General features: G+C 60.6%; 1 protein-coding gene across 1 annotated transcript in view; it reads left to right on the top strand.

Moving 5' to 3' along the window:
* Window positions 1-19,846, top strand: part of SRRT (serrate, RNA effector molecule) — a 36,859-nt gene extending 17,013 nt beyond the window's left edge. The window contains exons 10-19 of the mRNA XM_053933206.1: window positions 1,137-1,198; window positions 1,951-2,029; window positions 2,960-3,202; window positions 4,574-4,771; window positions 6,134-6,287; window positions 11,299-11,492; window positions 12,405-12,561; window positions 14,613-14,705; window positions 16,576-16,681; window positions 19,668-19,846. Of these exons, the coding sequence (XP_053789181.1) occupies window positions 1,137-1,198; window positions 1,951-2,029; window positions 2,960-3,202; window positions 4,574-4,771; window positions 6,134-6,287; window positions 11,299-11,492; window positions 12,405-12,561; window positions 14,613-14,705; window positions 16,576-16,681; window positions 19,668-19,743 (1,362 nt within the window). The 3' untranslated portion in view covers window positions 19,744-19,846. The remainder of the gene's footprint in view (window positions 1-1,136; window positions 1,199-1,950; window positions 2,030-2,959; window positions 3,203-4,573; window positions 4,772-6,133; window positions 6,288-11,298; window positions 11,493-12,404; window positions 12,562-14,612; window positions 14,706-16,575; window positions 16,682-19,667) is intronic.
* The last annotated feature ends 1,140 nt before the right edge of the window (window positions 19,847-20,986 follow it).

The raw sequence follows: 20,986 nt of genomic DNA, 5'->3' as shown, positions 1-20,986 counted from the left end.
TCCCGCTGTGCCCCCCAAACCCCGCTGTGCCCCCCAAATCCCCCTGAGCCCCCCAAATCCCGCTGTGCCCCCCCAAATCCCGCTGTGCCCCCCAAATCCCGCTGTGCCCCCCCAAATCCCCCTGAGCCCCCCAAATCCCGCTGTGCCCCCCCAAATCCCCCTGAGCCCCCCAAATCCCGCTGTGCCCCCCCAAATCCCGCTGTGCCCCCCAAACCCCGCTGTGCCCCCCAAATCCCCCTGAGCCCCCCAAATCCCGCTGTGCCCCCCCAAATCCCGCTGTGCCCCCCAAATCCCCCTGAGAGTCCCCAAATCCCCCTGAGCCCCCCAAATCCCGCTGAACCCCCCAAATCCCGCTGTGCCCCCCAAATCCCCCTGAGCCCCCCAAATCCCGCTGTGCCCCCCAAATCCTGCTGTGCCCCCCAAATCCTGCTGTGCCCCCCAAATCCCGCTGTGCCCCCCCAAATCCCCCTGAGAGCCCCCAAATCCCCCTGAGCCCCCAAATCCCGCTGTGCCCCCCGAATCCCGCTGTGCCCCCCCAAATCCCCCTGAGCCCCCCAAATCCCGCTGTGCCCCCCAAATCCCGCTGTGCCCCCCCAAATCCCCCTGAGCCCCCCAAATCCCGCTGTGCCCCCCCAAATCCCCCTGAGCCCCCCAAATCCCCCTGAGCCCCCCAAATCCCGCTGTGCCCCCCCAAATCCCGCTGTGCCCCCCAAACCCCGCTGTGCCCCCCAAATCCCCCTGAGCCCCCCAAATCCCGCTGTGCCCCCCAAATCCCGCTGTGCCCCCCAAATCCTGCTGTGCCCCCCCAAATCCCCCTGAGCCCCCCAAATCCCCCTGAGAGCCCCCCAAATCCCGCTGTGCCCCCCAAATCCCCCTGAGCCCCCCCAAATCCCGCTGTGCCCCCCAAATCCTGCTGTGCCCCCCAAATCCTGCTGTGCCCCCCAAATCCCCCTGAGCCCCCCAAATCCCGCTGTGCCCCCCAAATCCCGCTGTGCCCCCCAAATCCCCCTGAGCCCCCCCAAATCCCGCTGTGCCCCCCAAATCCCGCTGTGCCCCCCAAATCCCCCTGAGCCCCCCCAAATCCCCCTGAGCCCCCCAAATCCCGCTGTGCCCCCCAAATCCCGCTGTGCCCCCAGCTGTGCAAGCGCTACCCGGGTTTCATGCGCGTGGCACTGTCGGAGCCGCAGCCCGAGAGGAGGTGAGGGGGCTTTGGGGCAAATTCAGGGGGGTTTGGGGCAAATTCAGGGGGTCTGGGGCAAATTTGGGGGATTTGGGGCAAATTCAGGGGGTTTGGGGCAAATTCGGGGGGGGGTTTGGGGCAAATTCAGGGGGTTTGGGGCAAATTCAGGGGGGTTTGGGCAAATTTGAGTGGTTTGGGGCAAATTCGGGGGGGGTTTGGGGCAAATTCAGGGGTTTTGGGGCAAATTCAGGGGGTTTGGGGCAAATTTGGGGGGGTTGGGGCAAATTCAGGGGGGTTTGGGGCAAATTCGGGGGGGTTTTGGGGTTTTTGGGGATCACCCAGGGGGTGTTCTGGAGGGGCTCTGTGGGTTTTGGGTGGAATTTTGGGGTTTTTGGGGCTCACAGAGGAGTTTTTTCTCTCTCAGGTTTTTCTGGAGGGTTTGGGTGGGTTTTGGGTGGGATTTTGGGTTGAATTTTGGGGTTTTTTGGGGCTCACAGAGCAGTTTTTCCCTTCAGGTTCTTCAGGAGGGGCTGGGTGGGATTTTGGGTTGAATTTTGGGGTTTTTGGGGCTCACAGAGCAGTTTTTTTCCCTTCAGGTTCTTCAGGAGGGGCTGGGTGGGATTTTGGGTGGAATTTTGGGTTGAATTTTGGGGTTTTTGGGGCTCACAGAGCAGTTTTTTTCCCTTCAGGTTCTTCAGGAGGGGCTGGGTGGGATTTTGGGTTGAATTTTGGGGTTTTTGGGGCTCACAGAGGAGTTTTTTTCCCTTCAGGTTCTTCAGGAGGGGCTGGGTGACCTTTGACCGCAGCGTGAACATCAAGGAGATCTGCTGGAGCCTGCAGAACATCCGGGTGCGTCCGGGGCCAATCCGGGCGGCTTCGGGGTGGTTTGGGGTGAATTTGGGGTGGTTTGGATGAATTTTGGGGTGGTTTTGATGAATTTTGGGGTTCCCAGCTGCGGGAGTGCAAGCTGAGCCCTGGCGTGACCCGGGCTGGGATTTGGGCTGGTTTCAATGGATTTTGGGGTGGTTTCACTGGATTTTGGGGTGGTTTGGATGAATTTTGGGCTCGTTTTGATGGATTTTGGGGGTGGTTTTGATGAATTTTGGGGTTTGGATGAATTTTGGGGTGGTTTTGATGAATTTTGGGGTGATTTTGATGAAGTTTGGTATGGTTTTGATGGATTTTGGAGGGGTTTTGATGGATTTTGGGGTGGTTTTGATGGATTTTGGGGTGGTTTGGATGGATTTTGGGCTGGTTTCGATGGATTTTGGGGTGGTTTGATGGATTTTGGGGTGGTTCAGATGGATTTTGGGGTGGTTCAGATGGATTTTGGGGTGGTTTGATGGATTTTGGGGTGGTTCAGATGGATTTTGGGCTGGTTTGGATGCATTTTAGGGTGGTTTTGATGGATTTTGGGGTGATTTTGATGGATTTTGGGTGTTCCTTTGCTCCCCAGCTGCGGGAGTGCAAGATCAGCCCCGGCGTGACCCGGGCTGGGATTTGGGGTGATTTTGATGTATTTTGGGCTGGTTTCAATGGATTTTGGGCTGGTTTCAATGGATTTTGGGCTGGTTTCAATGGATTTTGGGCTGGTTTCAGTGCATTTTGGGCTGGTTTCACTGGATTTTGGCTGTTCCTTTGCTCCCCAGCTGCGGGAGTGCGAGCTGAGCCCCGGCATGAACCGGGCTGGGATTTGGGGTGATTCTGATGGATTTTGGGGTGGTTTTGGCAGATTTTGGGCTGGTTTCAATGGATTTTGGCTCTTCCTTTGCTCCCCAGCTGCGGGAGTGTGAGCTGAGCCCCGGCGTGAACCGGGACCTGACGCGCCGCGTGCGGAACGTGTCCGGGCTGACGCAGCACCGCCCCATCGTGCGGCACGACATCAAGCTGGCCGCGCGGCTGGTGCAGGCCCTGGACGCCCGCGCGCGCCTCTGGAGCCCCCCGGGCGCGGCCGCGGACCCCCCCGGGGACGGCGGGGACGCGCCCGGCCAGCCCGAGCCCCCGCCCGCCGCCGAGCCCGGGGTGAGCCACGGCGGGCGCCCGGCGTCCCCGGGGTGTCCCCGCGGTCACCTGGGTCCTGCGGAGGGTCACCAGGGCCCTTTGGGGTGTCCCAGGGTCCTTTGGGGTGTCCCCAGTGTCCCAGTGTCCCCAAGGTCCTTTGGGGTGTCCCCGGGGTCACCAGGGTCCTGCGGGGTGTCCTCAGTGTCACCAGGGTCCTTCAGGGTGTCCCCGGGGTCACCAGGGTCCTTTGGGGTGTCCCCAGTGTCCCAGTGTCCCCAAGGTCCTTTGGGGTGTCCCCGGGGTCACCAGGGTCCTGCGGGGGGTCCTCAGTGTCACCAGGGTCCTTCAGGGTGTCCCCGGGGTCACCAGTGTCACCAGGGTCCTTTGGGGTGTCCTCAGTGTCACCAGGGTCCTTCAGGGTGTCCCCGGGGTCACCAGTGTTACCAGGGTCCTTTGGGGTGTCCCCAGGGTCCTTCAGGGTGTCCCCGGGGTCACCAGTGTCACCAGGGTCCTTTGGGGTGTCCTCAGTGTCCCCAGGGTCCTTTGGGGTGTCCCCAGGGTCAGCAGGGTCCTTTGGGGTGTCCCCAGTGTCCCCAGGGTCCTTTGGGGTGTCCCCAGGGTCAGCAGGGTCCTTTGGGGTGTCCCCAGGGTCACCAGGGTCCTTTGGGGTGTCCCCAGGGTCCTTCAGGGTGTCCCCGGGGTCACCAGGGTCCTTTGGGGTGTCACCAGGGTCCTTTGGGGTGTCCCCGGGGTCACCAGGGTCACCAGGGTCCTTTGGGGTGTCCCCAGGGTCCTTCAGAGTGTCCCCGGGGTCACCAGGGTCCTTCGGGGTGTCCTCAGGGTCCTTCAGGGTGTCCCTGGGGTCCTTTGGGGTGTCCCCAGGGTCACCAGGGTCCTTCAGGGGGTCCCCAGGGTCCCTTGGGGTGTCCCCAGTGTCCCCAGGGTCCTTCGGGGTGTCCCCAGGGTCCTTTGGGGTGTCCTCGGTGTCCCCAGGGCCCTTTGGGGTGTCCCCAGGGGGTCCCCGGTGTCCCCAGTGCTGTCCCTGATGTTCCCAGTGTCCCCAGGCCCAGAACCCCATGCTGCGGCACATCCCCTGTGGTGTCCCCAGTGTCCCCAATGGTGTCCCCAATGTCCCCTGTGGTGTCCCCAATGTCCCCAGTGGTGTCCCCAATGTCCCCAGTGATGTCCCCAATGTCCCCAGTGGTGTCCCCAATGTCCCCAGTGGTGTCCCCAATGTCCCCAGTGATGTCCCCAATGTCCCCAGTGATGTCCCCAATGTCCCCAGTGGTGTCCCCAATGTCCCCAGTGGTGTCCCCAATGTCCCCAGTGATGTCCCCAATGTCCCTGTGGTGTCCCCAATGTCCCCAATGGTGTCCCCTGTGGTGTCCCCAGGCCCAGAACCCCGTGCTGCGGCACATCACCGATTACCTGATCGAGGAGGTGAGCGCCGAGGAGGAGGAGCTGCTGGGGCAGGGGCAGGGACAGGGACAGGGACAGGGCCAGGGCCAGGGCGCGGCCCCGGCCGAGGACGCGGCGCGCGAGACCAACCCGGCCGAGGTCACCGTGGAGCGCGACGAGAAACTGCTCAAGGTGCGCCCCTGGGTGTCCCCAGGGTGTCCCCAGTGTCCCCGGGGTGTCCCCAGTGTCCCCTGGGTGTCACCAGCGTCCCCTGGGTGTCCCCGGGGTGTCCCCAGTGTCCCCAGAGTGTCCCCTGGGTGTCCCCTGGGTGTCCCCAGAGTGTCCCTGGGTGTCCTTGGGTGTCCCTGGGTGTCCCCAGAGTGTCCCTGGGTGTCCTTGGGTGTCCCTGGGTGTCCCCAGAGTGTCCCTGGGTGTCCCTGGGTGTCCCTGGGTGTCCCCAGGGTGTCCCTGGGTGTCCTTGGGTGTCCCTGGGTGTCCCCAGAGTGTCCCTGGGTGTCCTTGGGTGTCCCTGGGTGTCCCCAGAGTGTCCCTGGGTGTCCTTGGGTGTCCCTGGGTGTCCCCAGGGTGTCCCTGGGTGTCCCCTGGGTGTCCCCAGAGTGTCCCTGGGTGTCCCCTGGGTGTCTCCAGAGTGTCCCTAGGTGTCCCTGGGTGTAACCAGTGTCCCCAGAGTGTCCCTGGGTGTCCCATGGCATCCCCAGAGTGTCCCCAGAGTGTCCCCAGTGTCCCCAGAGTGTCCCTGGATGTCCTCAGTGTCCCCATGGCATCCCCAGAGTGTCCCTGGGTGTCCCCATGGTGTCCCCAGAGTCTCCCTGGGTGTCCCCAGAGTGTCCCTGGGTGTCCCCACGGTGTCCCCAGGGTGTTCTTGGGTGTCCCCTGGGTGTCCCCAGGGTGTCCCCAGGGTGTCCCCAGGGTGTCCTCTGTCCCCTCCTGACCCTCCCTGATGTCCCCTCCATGTCCCCTGTGCCACCCTCCTGCAGGTCCTGGGACCTTTGCTGTCCCCGTGACCCCTCAGTGTCCCCAAATGTCCCTGATTGTCACTAGTGTCACCAACGTCCCCAGTGTCCCCTCCATCCCCTCGATGTCCCCGGTGTCCTCAATGTCCACAGTGTTCTCTCAATGTCCCCGATGTCCCCTCAGTGTCCCCTCAGTGTCCCCAATGTCCCCTCAGTGTCCCCAATGTCCCCGATGTCCCCAATGTCCCCTCAGTGTCCCCAATGTCCCCTCAGTGTCCCCAATGTCCCCAGTGTCCCCTCAGTGTCCCCAGTGTCCCCAATGTCCCCTCAGTGTCCCCAATGTCCCCGATGTCCCCTCAGTGTCCCCTCAGTGTCCCCACTGTCCCCACTGTCCCAGGTGCTGGACCGCCTCCTGCTCTACCTGCGCATCGTGCACTGTCCCCTCAGTGTCCCCAATGTCCCCTCAGTGTCCCCGATGTCCCCAATGTCCCCGATGTCCCCTCAGTGTCCCCGATGTCCCCAATGTCCCCGATGTCCCCTCAGTGTCCCCTCAGTGTCCCCACTGTCCCCACTGTCCCAGGTGCTGGACCGCCTCCTGCTCTACCTGCGCATCGTGCACTCGGTCGATTACTACAACACCTCCGAGTACCCCAACGAGGACGAGATGCCCAACAGGTGCGGGATCATCCACGTGCGGGGCCCGCTGCCCCCCAACCGCGTGTCCCACGGCGAAGGTGAGCCCCAAAAACCCCAAAATAACCTTAAAACACCCCAAAAAACCCCCCCAAACCCAACCGCGTGTCCCACGGCGAAGGTGAGCCCCAAAAACCCCAAAATTCACCCCAAAAACCACCCCAAAAACCACCCAAAACCAACCGCGTGTCCCACGGCGAAGGTGAGCCCCAAATTCACCCCAAAACAGCCCTAAAACACCCCAAAAACCACCCAAAAAAACCCCAAACTCACCCCAAAATAACCCTAAAACACCTCAAAAACCACCCCAAAAACCCCCAAACTCACCCCAAAATAACCCTAAAACACCCCAAAAACCACCCCAAAAACCCCCAAACTCACCCCAAAATAACCCTAAAACACCCCAAAAACCACCCCAAAAACCAACCCAAACCCAACCACGTGTCCCACGGCGAAGGTGAGCCCCAAAAACCCCCAAAATCACCCCAAAACCTGTCCCAGTGTCGGAGTGGCAGCGTGGCTTCGAGCCCCCAATCCCAGTGACCCCAAAATCCCATTTTCACCCTATTTTTCGGGGTTTTTTGGGATTTTTGCCCATTCCCAGTGCCCCCAGTAACCCCAGTACCCCTGTCCCCTGTCCCAGTGTTGGAGTGGCAGCGCGGCTTCACGGCCCCAATCCCAGTGACCCCGATAACCCATTTTTACCCCATTTTTATCACTTTTATGGGGATTTTTGGGGTTTTTGCCCATTCCCAGTGCCCCCAGTGCCCCCAGTAACCCCTGTACCCCCATCCCAGTGTAAGAGTGGCAGCGCGGCTTCGAGGCCCCAACCCCGGTGACCCCAAAATCCCATTTTTTACCCCGTTTTCACCCCATTTTCACCCCGTTTTTACTCCATTTTTCGGGGTTTTCTGGGGTTTTTGCCCATTCCCAGTGCCCCCAGTACCCCCAGTGCCCCCAGTAACCCCAGTACCCCGTGCCAGTGTCGGAGTGGCAGCGCGGGTTCGAGGCCCCAATCCCAGTGACCCCAAAATTCCATGTTTACCCCATTTTTTGGGGATTTTTGGAGTTTTTGCCCATTCCCAGTACCCCCAGTGCCCCCAGTAACCCCAGTGCCCCCAGTAACCCCAGTAACCCCAGTGCCCCCAGTAACCCCAGTGCCCCCAGTGCCCCCAGTAACCCCAGTAACCCCAGTGCCCCCAGTAACCCCAGTGCCCCCAGTGCCCCCAGTAACCCCAGTAACCCCAGTGCCCCCAGTAACCCCAGTAACCCCAGTGCCCCCAGTAACCCCAGTGCCCCCAGTAACCCCAGTGCCCCCAGTGCCCCCAGTAACCCCAGTGCCCCCAGTGCCCCCAGTAACCCCAGTGCCCCCAGTAACCCCAGTGCCCCCAGTGCCCCCAGTAACCCCAGTGCCCCCAGTGCCCCCAGTAACCCCAGTAACCCCAGTGCCCCCAGTGCCCCCAGTGCCCCCAGTAACCCCAGTGCCCCCAGTGCCCCCAGTGCCCCCAGTGCCCCCAGTGCCCCCAGTAACCCCAGTGCCCCCAGTGCCCCCAGTAACCCCAGTGCCCCCAGTAACCCCAGTGCCCCCAGTACCCCCAGTAACCCCAGTGCCCCCAGTGCCCCCAGTGCCCCCAGTAACCCCAGTGCCCCCAGTAACCTCAGTGCCCCCAGTGCCCCCAGTGCCCCCAGTAACCCCAGTGCCCCCAGTAACCCCAGTAACCCCAGTGCCCCCAGTGACCCCAGTAACCCCAGTGCCCCCAGTGACCCCAGTAACCCCAGTGCCCCCAGTGCCCCCAGTAACCCCAGTGCCCCCAGTAACCCCAGTAACCCCAGTGCCCCCAGTGCCCCCAGTGACCCCAGTACCCCCAGTGCCCCCAGTAACCCCAGTGCCCCCAGTGCCCCCAGTGACCCCAGTGCCCCCAGTGCCCCCAGTGCCCCCAGTAACCCCAGTGCCCCCAGTGCCCCCAGTGCCCCCAGTGACCCCAGTGCCCCCAGTGCCCCCAGTAACCCCAGTGCCCCCAGTGCCCCCAGTAACCCCAGTGTCCCCAGTAACCCCAGTGCCCCCAGTACCCCCAGTGCCCCCAGTGCCCCCAGTGCCCCCAGTAACCCCAGTAACCCCAGTAACCCCAGTAACCCCAGTGCCCCCAGTAACCCCAGTAACCCCAGTGCCCCCAGTAACCCCAGTACCCCCAGTGCCCCCAGTGCCCCCAGTAACCCCAGTAACCCCAGTGCCCCCAGTAACCCCAGTAACCCCAGTAACCCCAGTGCCCCCAGTAACCCCAGTAACCCCAGTGCCCCCAGTAACCCCAGTACCCCCAGTGCCCCCAGTGCCCCCAGTAACCCCAGTAACCCCAGTGCCCCCAGTAACCCCAGTCCCCCCAGTGCCCCCAGTGCCCCCAGTAACCCCAGTGCCCCCAGTAACCCCAGTAACCCCAGTGCCCCCAGTAACCCCAGTGCCCCCAGTAACCCCAGCGCCCCCAGTAACCCCAGTGCCCCCAGTGCCCCCAGTGTCCCCAGTGCCCCCAGTAACCCCAGTGCCCCCAGTGCCCCCAGTAACCCCAGTGCCCCCAGTGCCCCCAGTAACCCCAGTACCCCCAGTGCCCCCAGTAACCCCAGTGCCCCCAGTGCCCCCAGTGCCCCCAGTAACCCCAGTAACCCCAGTGCCCCCAGTAACCCCAGTGCCCCCAGTGCCCCCAGTACCCCCAGTGCCCCCAGTGCCCCCAGTAACCCCAGTGCCCCCAGTAACCCCAGTGCCCCCAGTGCCCCCAATAACCCCAGTGCCCCCAGTGCCCCCAGTAACCCCTGTCCCCGTGCCAGTGTAAGAGTGGCAGCGCGGCTTCGAGGCCCCAACCCCGGTGACCCCAAAATCCCATTTTTTACCCCGTTTTCACCCCATTTTCACCCCGTTTTTACTCCATTTTTCGGGGTTTTCTGGGGTTTTTGCCCATTCCCAGTGCCCCCAGTACCCCCAGTGCCCCCAGTAACCCCAGTACCCCGTGCCAGTGTCGGAGTGGCAGCGCGGGTTCGAGGCCCCAATCCCAGTGACCCCAAAATTCCATGTTTACCCCATTTTTTGGGGATTTTTGGAGTTTTTGCCCATTCCCAGTAACCCCAGTGCCCCCAGTAACCCCAGTGCCCCCAGTGCCCCCAGTAACCCCAGTGTCCCCAGTAACCCCAGTGCCCCCAGTGCCCCCAGTACCCCCAGTGACCCCAGTAACCCCAGTGCCCCCAGTGCCCCCAGTAACCCCAGTAACCCCAGTGCCCCCAGTAACCCCAGTGCCCCCAGTGCCCCCAGTGACCCCAGTAACCCCAGTGCCCCCAGTAACCCCAGTGCCCCCAGTGCCCCCAGTAACCCCAGTAACCCCAGTGCCCCCAGTAACCCCAGTAACCCCAGTGCCCCCAGTAACCCCAGTGCCCCCAGTGCCCCCAGTGCCCCCAGTAACCCCAGTGCCCCCAGTAACCCCAGTGCCCCCAGTGCCCCCAGTAACCCCAGTGCCCCCAGTAACCCCAGTGCCCCCAGTAACCCCAGTGCCCCCAGTGCACGCAGTAACCCCAGTAACCCCAGTAACCCCAGTGCCCCCAGTAACCCCAGTGCCCCCAGTGCCCCCAGTAACCCCAGTGCCCCCAGTAACCCCAGTGCCCCCAGTAACCCCAGTAACCCCAGTGCCCCCAGTAACCCCAGTGCCCCCAGTAACCCCAGTGCCCCCAGTGCCCCCAGTGCCCCCAGTGCCCCCAGTGCCCCCAGTGCCCCCAGTAACCCCAGTGCCCCCAGTAACCCCAGTGCCCCCAGTAACCCCAGTAACCCCAGTGCCCCCAGTAACCCCAGTACCCCCAGTGCCCCAGTAACCCCAGTAACCCCAGTGCCCCCAGTAACCCCAGTGCCCCCAGTACCCCCAGTGCCCCCAGTAACCCCAGTGCCCCCAGTAACCCCAGTACCCCTGTGCCAGTGTCGGAGTGGCAGTGTGGCTTCGAGGCCCCAATCCCAGTGACCCCAAAATCCCATTTTTACCCCATTTTTCGGGGTTTCTTGGGATTTTGCCCATTCCCAGTGTCCCCAGTACCCCCAGTGCCCCCAGTGCCCCCAGTAACCCCAGTGCCCCCAGTAACCCCAGTAACCCCAGTGCCCCCAGTAACCCCAGTGCCCCCAGTAACCCCAGTGCCCCCAGTGCCCCCAGTAACCCCAGTGCCCCCAGTGCCCCCAGTGCCCCCAGTGCCCCCAGTGCCCCCAGTAACCCCAGTGCCCCCAGTACCCCCAGTGCCCCCAGTAACCCCAGTGCCCCCAGTAAGCCCAGTAACCCCAGTGCCCCCAGTGCCCCCAGTAACCCCAGTGCCCCCAGTGCCCCCAGTAACCCCAGTAACCCCAGTGCCCCCAGTAACCCCAGTGCCCCCAGTGCCCCCAGTGCCCCCAGTACCCCCAGTGCCCCCAGTGCCCCCAGTAACCCCAGTGTCCCCAGTAACCCCAGTAACCCCAGTAACCCCAGTGCCCCCAGTGCCCCCAATAACCCCAGTAACCCCAGTGCCCCCAGTAACCCCTGTCCCCGTGCCAGTGTAAGAGTGGCAGCGCGGCTTCGAGGCCCCAACCCCGGTGACCCCAAAATCCCATTTTTTACCCCTTTTTCACCCCATTTTCACCCCGTTTTTACTCCATTTTTCGGGGTTTTCTGGGGTTTTTGCCCATTCCCAGTGCCCCCAGTACCCCCAGTGCCCCCAGTAACCCCAGTGCCCCTGTCCCCCTGTCCCCGTGCCAGTGTCGGAGTGGCAGCGCGGGTTCGAGGCCCCAGTCCCAGTAACCCCAGTGCCCCCAGTGCCCCCAGTAACCCCAGTGCCCCCAGTACCCCCAGTGCCCCCAGTAACCCCAGTAACCCCTGTCCCCGTGCCAGTGTCGGAGTGGCAGCGCAGGTTCGAGGCCCCAATCCCAGTGCCCCCAGTAACCCCAGTGCCCCTGTCCCCCTGTCCCCGTGCCAGTGTCGGAGTGGCAGCGCGGGTTCGAGGCCCCAATCCCAGTGCCCCCAGTAACCCCAGTAACCCCAGTAACCCCTGTCCCCGTGCCAGTGTCGGAGTGGCAGCGCGGGTTCGAGGCGCGCCTGGCGCCGCTGCTGGCCGGGCCCGGCGCCGTGCCCGAGGAGGAGGCGCAGCGCCTGGGCCGCAAGGACCCCGAGCAGGAGCTCGAGAAGTTCGTGAGCGCCAACACCCAGGAGCTGGGCAAGGACAAGTGGCTGTGTCCCCTGAGCGGCAAAAAGTTCAAGGTGGGGACACTGGGGACACCTTGGGGACACCCTGGGGACATTTGGAACACCCTGGGGACAGTCTGGGGACATTGGGGACATCCAGGAGCTGGGCAAGGACAAGTGGCTGTGTCCCCTGAGCGGGAAAAAGTTCAAGGTGGGGACACTGGGGACACCTTGGGGACACCTTGGGGACATTGACAGGATCATTGGGGGCAGTCTGGGGACATTGGGGACACCCAGGAGCTGGGCAAGGACAAGTGGCTGTGTCCCCGGAGCAGCAAAAAGTTCAAGGTGGGGACATTGGGGACACCTTGGGGACACCCTGGGGACACCTTGGGGACACCTTGGGGACATTTGGGACACCCTGGGGACAGTCTGGGGGCATTGGGGACACCCAGGAGCTGGGCAAGGACAAGTGGCTGTGTCCCCTGAGCAGGAAAAAGTTCAAGGTGGGGACACTGGGGACACCTTGGGGACACTGGGGACACCCTGGGGACACCTTGGGGACATTGTCAGGATCATTGGGTACACTGAGGACAGTCTGGGGACACTGGGGACACCCTCAAGCCAGTCAAGGACAAGTGGCTGTGTCCCCGGAGCGGCAAAAAGCTCAAGGTGGGGACACTGGGACACCTTGGGGTCATTTGGGACAGCCTGGGGACACCTTGGGGACAGTGGAGGGTCGATGTCCCCAGTGCTGTCAGTGTCCCCAATCCCATGGCTGTCCCCAACGTCCCCTCGGTGTCCCCTCGGTGTCCCCAGGGCCCCGAGTTGGTGCGCAAGCACATCTTCAACAAGCACGGGGACAAGATGGGGCCGTGTGACCCCGGTGTGCCCTGGTGTCCCCAATGCTGTCAGTGTCCCCCAATGTCCCCTCGGTGTCCCCAACGTCCCCTCAATGTCCCCTCGGTGTCCCCTCGGTGTCCCCAGGGCCCCGAGTTCGTGCGCAAGCACATCTTCAACAAGCACGGGGACAAGATGGGCGCCGTGCGCAAGGAGGTTTTGTTCTTCAACAACTTCCTGATGGACCCCAAGCGCCCGGCGCTGCCCGAGGGCGGCAAGGGCGGCCCCGCGGGGCCCAACGCCGGTCAGTGCCACCTGTGTCACCTGTGTCACCTGTGTGTCACCTGTGTCACCTGTGTGTCACCCCTGTGTCACCCCTGTGTCACCCCTGTGTCACCCCTCACTGCCCGGCGCTGCCCGAGGGCGGCAAGGGCGGCCCCGCGGGGCCCAACGCCGGTCAGTGCCACCTGTGTCACCTGTGTGTCACCTGTGTGTCACCTGTGTCACCTGTGTGTCACCCCTGTGTCACCCCTGTGTCACCCCTGTGTCACCCCTGTGTCACCCCTCACTGCCCGGCGCTGCCCGAGGGCGGCAAGGGCGGCCCCGCGGGGCCCAACGCCGGTCAGTGCCACCCGTGTGTCACCTGTGTCACCTGTGTGTCACCTGTGTCACCTGTGTGTCACCCCTGTGTCACCCCTGTGTCACCCCTGTGTCACCCGGCGCTGCCCGAGGGCGGCAAGGGCGGCCCCGCGGGGCCCAACGCCGGTCAGTGCCACCTGTGTCACCTGTGTCACCTGTGTGTCACCTGTGTGTCACCCCTGTGTCACCCCTGTGTCACCTGTGTCACCTGTGTGTCACCCCTGTGTCACCCCTGTGTCACCCCTGTGTCACCTGGCGCTGCCCGAGGGCGGCAAGGGCGGCCCCGCGGGGCCCAACACCGGTCAGTGCCACCTGTGTCACCTGTGTGTCACCTGTGTGTCACCTGTGTCACCTGTGTGTCACCCCTGTGTCACCTGTGTCACCCCTGTGTCACCCCTGTGTCACCCGTGTCACCTGTGTCACCCCCTGTGTCACCTGTGTCACCCCTGTGTCACCCCTGTGTCACCCCGTGTCACCCCGTGTCACCCCTGTGTCACCCCGTGTCACCCCCTGTGTCACCCCGTGTCACCTGTGTCACCTGGCGCTGCCCACAGGCGGCCCAATGCCCGTCAGTGTCACCTGTGTCACCTCAGTGTCACCTGTCAACTGTGTGACCTGTCATTGTCACCCCCTGTGTCACCTGTGTCTCCCCGTGTGTCACCCCCTGTGTCACCTGTGTCTCCCCGTGTGTCACCCCTGTGTCACCTGTGTCACCTCAGCGTCACTGTCACCTGTGTGACCCCTGGGTGACCTCCGTGTAACCCCCGTGTGACCCCTGCGTCCCCGTGTGACCCTGGTGTCCCCGTGTGACCCCTGTGTGACCCCGGTGTCCCCGTGTGACCCTGGTGTCCCCGTGTGACCCCTGTGTGACCCCGGTGTCCCCGTGTGACCCCGGTGTCCCCGTGTGACCCTGGTGTCCCCGTGTGACCCTGGTGTCCCCGTGTCCCCCCGTGTCCCCGTGTCCCTGTGTGACCCCGTGTCCCCGTGTCCCCCCATGTCCCCGCTGTCCCCCCCGTGTGACGCCGTGTCCCCGTGTGACGCCGTGTCCCCGTGTGATGCCGTGTCCCCCCCCGTGTCCCGTCCCCCCGTGTGACGCCGTGTCCCCATGTGACCCCCATGTCCCCACTGTCTCCGTGTCCCCCCGTGTCCCCCCGTGTCCCCGTGTCCCCCCGTGTGACGCCGTGTGACGCCGTGTCCCCGTGTCCCCCCGTGTCCCCCCGTGTCCCCGTGTCCCCCCGTGTCCCCGTGTCCCCCCCGTGTGACGCCGTGTCCCCGTGTGACGCCGTGTCCCCGTGTCCCCGTGTGACGCCGTGTGACGCCGTGTCCCCGTGTCCCCCCATGTCCCCGTGTCCCCGTGTCCCCGTGTCCCCGTGTGACGCCGTGTCCCCGTGTCCCCTCATGTCCCCGTGTCCCCGTGTCCCCGTGTCCCCATGTCCCCCCATGTCCCCGTGTCCCCGTGTCCCCGTGTCCCCGTGTGACGCCGTGTCCCCGTGTCCCCCCATGTCCCCGTGTCCCCGTGTCCCCGTGTCCCCGTGTGACGCCGTGTCCCCGTGTCCCCCCATGTCCCCGTGTCCCCCCATGTCCCCGTGTCCCCGTGTCCCCGTGTCCCCCCGTGTCCCCGTGTCCCCGTGTCCCCGTGTCCCCCCGTGTCCCCGTGTCCCCCCGTGTCCCCGTGTCCCCGTGTCCCCGTGTGACGCCGTGTCCCCGTGTCCCCAGGCCTGGCCGCGGGGGCGCTGCCCTACCCGCCCCAGTCCCCGCAGGGGCTGATGCCCTACGGGAGCCCCCGGCCCCCCATGCTGGGCTACGCAGGTACGGGGGGCTCGGGGGGCTCAGGGGGGATTTTGGGGGGGCTCGGGGGGGTTTGGGGGAAATTGGAGACATTTGGGGGGGATTTGGGAGGATGTAGGGGGGGATTTTAGGGGTTTTTGGAGGGTTTCAGGGGGATTTTAGGGATTTTGGGAGGATTTTTGGGAGATTTGGGGGAAATTGCAGGGATTTTAGGGGTTTTTTGGGGGGTTTGGGGTGAGTTTAGGGGGGATTTTTGGGGGGAGTGTGGGGATTTTGGGGGATATTGGAGAGATTTTGGGGAGTTTGGGGGATTTGGGAGGATGTAGGAGGGGATTTTAGGGATTTTTGGGGGGTTTCAGGGGGTTTCAGGGGGATTTTTAGGGAAATTGGAGACATTAGGGGGAGTTTAGGGGGATTTTTGTGGGGAGTGTGGGGATTTTGGGGGATATTTGAGAGATTCTGGGGAGTTTGGGGGCTTTTGGGAGGATGTAGGGGGGATTTTAGGGGATTTCAGAGGGATTTTAGGGATTTTGGGGGGGATTTTGGGGAAATTGGAGACATTTGGGGGGGATTTGGGAGGATGTAGGGGGGGATTTTTGGGGGGTTTCAGGGGGATTTTAGGGGTTTTTGGGGGGTTTCAGGGGGATTTTAGGGATTTTGGGAGGATTTTTGGGAGATTTGGGGGAAATTGCAGGGATTTTAGGGGTTTTTGGGGGGGTTTGGGGTGAGTTTAGGGGGGATTTTTGGGGGGAGTGTGGGGAGTTTGGGGGATATTGGAGAGATTTTGGGGAGTTTGGGAGGCTTTTGGGAGGGTGTAGGAGGGGATTTTAGGGATTTTGGGGGGTTTCAGGGGGATTTTAGGGTTTTTTGGGGGGGTTTGGAGGAAATTGGAGACATTTGGGGGGGATTTGGCAGGATGTAGGGGGGGATTTTAGGGATTTTTGGGGGATTTCAGGGGGATTTTTAGGGAAATTGGAGACATTAGGGGGGTTTAGGGGATTTTTGGGGGAAGTGTGGGGATTTTGGGGTGATTTCAAGGGATTTTAGGGGGTTTTGGGGAAATTGGAGACATTTGGGAGGATGTAGGGGGCGATTTTTGGGGGGTTTCAGGGGGGTTTTGGGGGGGTTTAGGGGAAATTGGAGACGTGGGAGGATGTAGGGGGCATTTTAGGGGATTTTTGGGGTAAATTGCAGAGATTTTAGGGGGATTTTTGGGTGATTTGGGGAAAATTGGAGAGGTTTGGGGGGAGTTAGGGGGGATTTTTGGGGGGAGTGTGGGGATTTTGGGGGATATTGGAGAGATTTTGGGGAGTTTGGGGGGCTTTTGGGAGGATGTAGGGAGGGATTTTAAGGATTTTAGGGATTTGGGGGAAATTGGGAAGATTTTGGGGTGATTTTGCTGGAGTTTGGGGAGATTTGGGGGAAACTGGAGAGAATTGAGGGGATTTTGGGGGGACTTTCGGAGATTTGGGGGAAATTGCAGAGATTTTGGGGGGAGTTGAGAGAATTTGGGGGGGATTTTTGGGTATTTTGGGGTGTTTTTAACCCCTTGTTTCCCAGCAGAGTCCCACCCATGTCCCTACAGGGATTTGGGGTGGTTTTTGGGGATGTTTCGGTTGGTTTTGGGTGGTTTTTGGGGTATTTTGGGTATTTTTGAGTGGTTTTTGGGGTGTATTTTGGGATATTTTGGGTACTTTTGGGTGTTTTTAACCCTTTTCTCCCCACAGGGTCCCACCCGTACCCCCCCGGGCCCTGTGGGGTTTTGGGGTGGTTTTTGGGGTATTTTGGGTATTTCTGAGTGTTTTTTTGGTGATGTTTTGGGTGGTTTTTGGGGTTTTTTTTGGGATATTTTGGGTACTTTTGGATGTTTTTAACCCTTTTCTCCCCACAGGGTCCCACCCGTACCCCCCCGGGCCCTACGGGGGTCGCGGCAGCTACGAAACCTTCCGGGGGCAGGGGGGGGCCGGGGGGGGGTACCTGAACAAACCCCGCAGCAGGTGAGGGGGGAGCCCCGAAAACGGGATCGGGGACCCCAAAAATGGGATCGGGGACCCCAAAAACGGGATCGGGAACCCCAAAAATGGGATCGGGGTCCCCAAAAACGGGATCGGGGACCCCAAAAATGGGATTGAGGACCACAAAAATGGGATGGGAACCCCAAAAATGGGATTGGGGACCCCAAAAATGGGATCGGGGACCCTAAAATGGGATTGGGAACCCCAAAAATGGGATTAGGGACCACAGAAATGGGATTGGGGACCCCAAAAATGGGAATGGGGACCCTGAAATTGGGATGGTAACCCCAAAAATGGGATTGGGGACACTAAAAATGGGATCGGGGACCCCAAAAACGGGATCGGGGACCCCAAAAATGGGATCGGGGACCCCAAAAATGGGATTGGGGACCCCAAAAATGGGATTAGGGACCCTAAAAATGGGATCGGGGACCCCAGAAACGGGATTGGGGACCCAAAAATGGGATCAGGGACCCCAAAAATGGGATTGGGGACCCCAAAACTGAGGGGTGGGGGGGGATAGCCTTGAAATGGGGGTTCTGCCCCGATTTTGGGGATCCTGCCCCGATTTTGGGGGGTTCTGCCCCGATTTTGGGGATCCTGCCCCGATTTTGGGGATCCTGCCCCGATTTGGGGGATCCTGCCCCGATTTTGGGGGTTCTGCCCTGATTTTGGGGATCCTGCCCCGATTTTGGGGGATCCTGCCCCGATTTTGGGGGTTCTGCCCCTATTTTGGGGATCCTGCCCCGATTTTGGGGTTTCTGGTCCCGTTTGGGGGGCTTTGACCCCAATTTTGGGGGTTCCCATCCCAGTTTGGGGGTGCAGCAGCACTGGGATGAACCATTATTTTGGGGGGCAGGGGGGGAATTGTGGGGTCGGGGCAGAATTGGGGTGGATTTGGGGTGGATTTGGGGTGGATTTTGGGTTTGGGGTGGATTTTGAGTTTGGGGTAGATTTTGGGTTTGAGGTGGATTTGGGGTTTGGATTTGGGGTTTGGGGTGGATTTGGGGTTGGATTTTGGGTTTGAGATGGATTTTGGGTTTGAGGTGGATTTTGGGTTTGAGGTGGATTTGGGGTTTGGATTTGGGGTTTGGGGTGGATTTGGGGTTTGGGGTGGATTTGGGGTTTGGATTTTGGGTTTGGGGTGGATTTGGGGTTTGGATTTTGGGTTTGGGGTGGATTTTGGGTGGATTTGGGGTTTGGATTTTGGGTTTGGGGTGGATTTTGGGGTTGGATTTTGGGGTTGGGGTGGATTTGGGGTGGATTTTGGGGCTGGGGTGGATTTTGGGCTGGATTTTGGGTGGATTTGGGTTGTTTTTGGGGTCGGGCTGGATTTGGGTGGTTTTTGGGGTGGATTTGGGTTGTTTTTGGGGTCAGGGTGGATTTGGGTGGTTTTTGGGGTGGATTTTGGGTGGAATTCCCTGGTTTTTGGGGTCGGGCTGGATTTTGGGGTGGATTTCTCTGGTTTTTGGGGTCAGGGTGGATTTGGGTGGTTTTGGGGTGGATTTTGGGTGGATTTCTGGGGTTTTTGGGGTCGGGGTGGATTTTGGGGTGGATTTCTCTGGTTTTTGGGGTCGGGGTGGATTTTGGGTGGATTTTGGGTGGATTTCCATGTTTTTGGGGTCGGGGTGGATTTTGGGTGGATTTGGGTTGTTTTTGGGGTCGGGGTGGGTTTTGGGCTGGATTTTGGGTGGAATTCCATGTTTTTGGGGTCGGGGTGGGTTTTGGGGTGGATTTTGGGGTGGATTTCCCTGGTTTTTGGGGTCGGGGTGGATTTTGGGTGGATTTTGGGTGGATTTCTGGGGTTTTTGGGGTCGGGGTGTATTTTGGGTGGATTTGGGGTGGATTTCTGGGGTTTTTGGGGTCGGGGTGGGTTTTGGGCTGGATTTTGGGTGGAATTCCATGTTTTTGGGGTCGGGGTGGGTTTTGGGGTGGATTTTGGGGTGGATTTCCCTGTTTTTTGGGGTCGGGGTGGATTTTGGGTGGATTTTGGGTGGATTTCTGGGGTTTTTGGGGTCGGGGTGTATTTTGGGTGGATTTGGGGTGGATTTCTGGGGTTTTTGGGGTCGGGGTGGGTTTTGGGCTGGATTTTGGGTGGATTTCCATGTTTTTGGGGTCGGGGTGGATTTTGGGTGGATTTCTGGGGTTTTTGGGGTCAGGGTGGATTTGGGTGGTTTTTGGGTGGATTTTGGGTGGATTTCCGTGGTTTTTGGGGTCGGGGTGGATTTTGGGTGGAATTCCATGGTTTTTGGGGTCGGGGTGGATTTGGGTGGTTTTTGGGTGGATTTTGGGTGGAATTCCATGTTTTTGGGGTCGGGGTAGATTTTGGGGTGGATTTCTCTGGTTTTTGGGGTCGGGGTGGATTTGGGTGGATTTTGGGGTGGATTTCTCTGGATTTTGGGGTTGGGGTGGATTTGGGTGGTTTTTGGGTGTATTTTGGGTGGTTTTTGGGGTCGGGGTGGCTTTTGGGCTGGATTTTGGGTGGAATTCCATGTTTTTGGGGTCGGGGTGGATTTTGGGGTGGATTTCTGGGGTTTTTGGGGTCGGGGTGGATTTTGGGTGGTTTTTGGGTGGATTTTGGGTGGATTTCCATGTTTTTGGGGTCGGGGTGGGTTTTGGGGTGGATTTTGGGTGGATTTCCATGTTTTTGGGGTCGGGGTGGATTTTGGGTGGATTTTGGGGTTTTTGGCGTCGGGGTGGGTTTTGGGCTGGATTTTGGGTGGATTTGGGTTGTTTTTGGGGTCGGGGTGGATTTTGGGTGGATTTGGGTGGTTTTGGGGGTCGGGGTGGGTTTTGGGGTGGATTTTGGGTGGATTTGGGTTGTTTTTGGGGTCGGGGTGGGTTTTGGGCTGGATTTTGGGTGGATTTGGGTTGTTTTTGGGGTCGGGGTGGGTTTTGGGCTGGATTTTGGGTGGATTTGGGTTGTTTTTGGGGTCGGGGTGTACCTGCTGACCCGCTGCCCCCCCAGGATGGTGCGGGGCGACCCCCGGGCCATCGTCGAGTACCGGGACCTGGACGCCCCCGAGGACGTGGATTTCTTCTGACCCCTCCCCCACCCGGGCCCCCCTTTTGATACGGCCCCGCCCCTCCCCCCTTTGTACGGCCCCGCCCCCCCAAAAAACCCCAAATAAAGCGGCACCGCCCGGCCGGGGACGTCGCCTTTTTGGGGGGATTCGGGGCAGTTTGGGGGTTTTTGGGGTGGTTTTGGGGTTTCTTGGGGTGGTTTTGGGGATTTTGGGGCAGTTTTGGGGATTTTGGGGTGGTTTTGGGGGCAGTTTTGGGGATTTTGGGGCAACTTGATATTTTTTTGGGGCAGTTTTGGGGCAATTTGGGATTTTTTGGGGCAGTCTTGGGGTTTCTTGGGGTGGTTTTGGGGATTTTGGGGCAGTTTTGGGGCAATTTGAGATTTTCTTGGGGCAGTTTGGGATTTTTTTTGGCAGTTTTGGGGTTTCTTGGGGTGGTTTTGGGGATTTTGGGGCAGTTTTGGGGATTTTGGGGTGGTTTTGGTGGCAATTTTGGGGATTTTGGGGCAATTTGAGATTTTCTTGGGGCAGTTTTGGGGCAATTTGGGATTTTTTTTTGGCAGTTTTGGGATTTCTTGGGGCGGTTTTGGGGGCAATTTTGGGGATTTTGGGGCAATTTGGGATTTTCGTGGCAGTTTTGGGGATTTTGGGGCAGTTTTGGGGTTTCTTGGGGTGGTTTTGGGGGCAGTTTTGGGGATTTTGGGGCAATTTGAGATTTTCTTGGGGCAGTTTTGGGGTTCCTTGGGGTGGTTTTGGGGATTTTGGGGTGTTTTTAGTGGCAGTTTTGGGATTTTTTGGGGCAGTTTTGGGGATTTTGGGGCAATTTGAGATTTTCTTGGGGCAGTTTTGGGGCAATTTGGGATTTTTTTTGGCAGTTTTGGAGTTCCTTGGGGCAGTTTTGGGGATTTTGGGGCAATTTGAGATTTTTTGGGGCAGTTTTGGGGATTTTGGGGTGGTTTTGGGGGCAGTTTTGGGGATTTTGAGGCAATTTGGGATTTTCGTGGCAGTTTTGGGGATTTTGGGGTGGTTTTGGGGGCAGTTTGGGGGATTTTGGGGCAATTTGGGATTTTCGTGGCAGTTTTGAGGATTTTGGGGCAGTTTGGGGATTTTGGGGCAATTTTGGGGGATTTTGGGGCTTTTTTAAGCTCAATGTGGGCGGAGCGAGCCCGAGGCCCCGCCCCATGACGCAACACACTCGGGACTCCGACAACTCGATCGTTTATTGGTTGGCGGTTTCGGCACCGCGGCCAATCAGCGGCGAGCT

Source organism: Vidua chalybeata (assembly GCF_026979565.1).
Source record: "Vidua chalybeata isolate OUT-0048 chromosome 36 unlocalized genomic scaffold, bVidCha1 merged haplotype SUPER_36_unloc_3, whole genome shotgun sequence".
In the NCBI taxonomy this organism is placed as follows: domain Eukaryota; kingdom Metazoa; phylum Chordata; class Aves; order Passeriformes; family Viduidae; genus Vidua; species Vidua chalybeata.
Note: the sequence above shows the minus strand (reverse complement) of the source record. Positions and strands in the feature narration are given on the sequence as shown.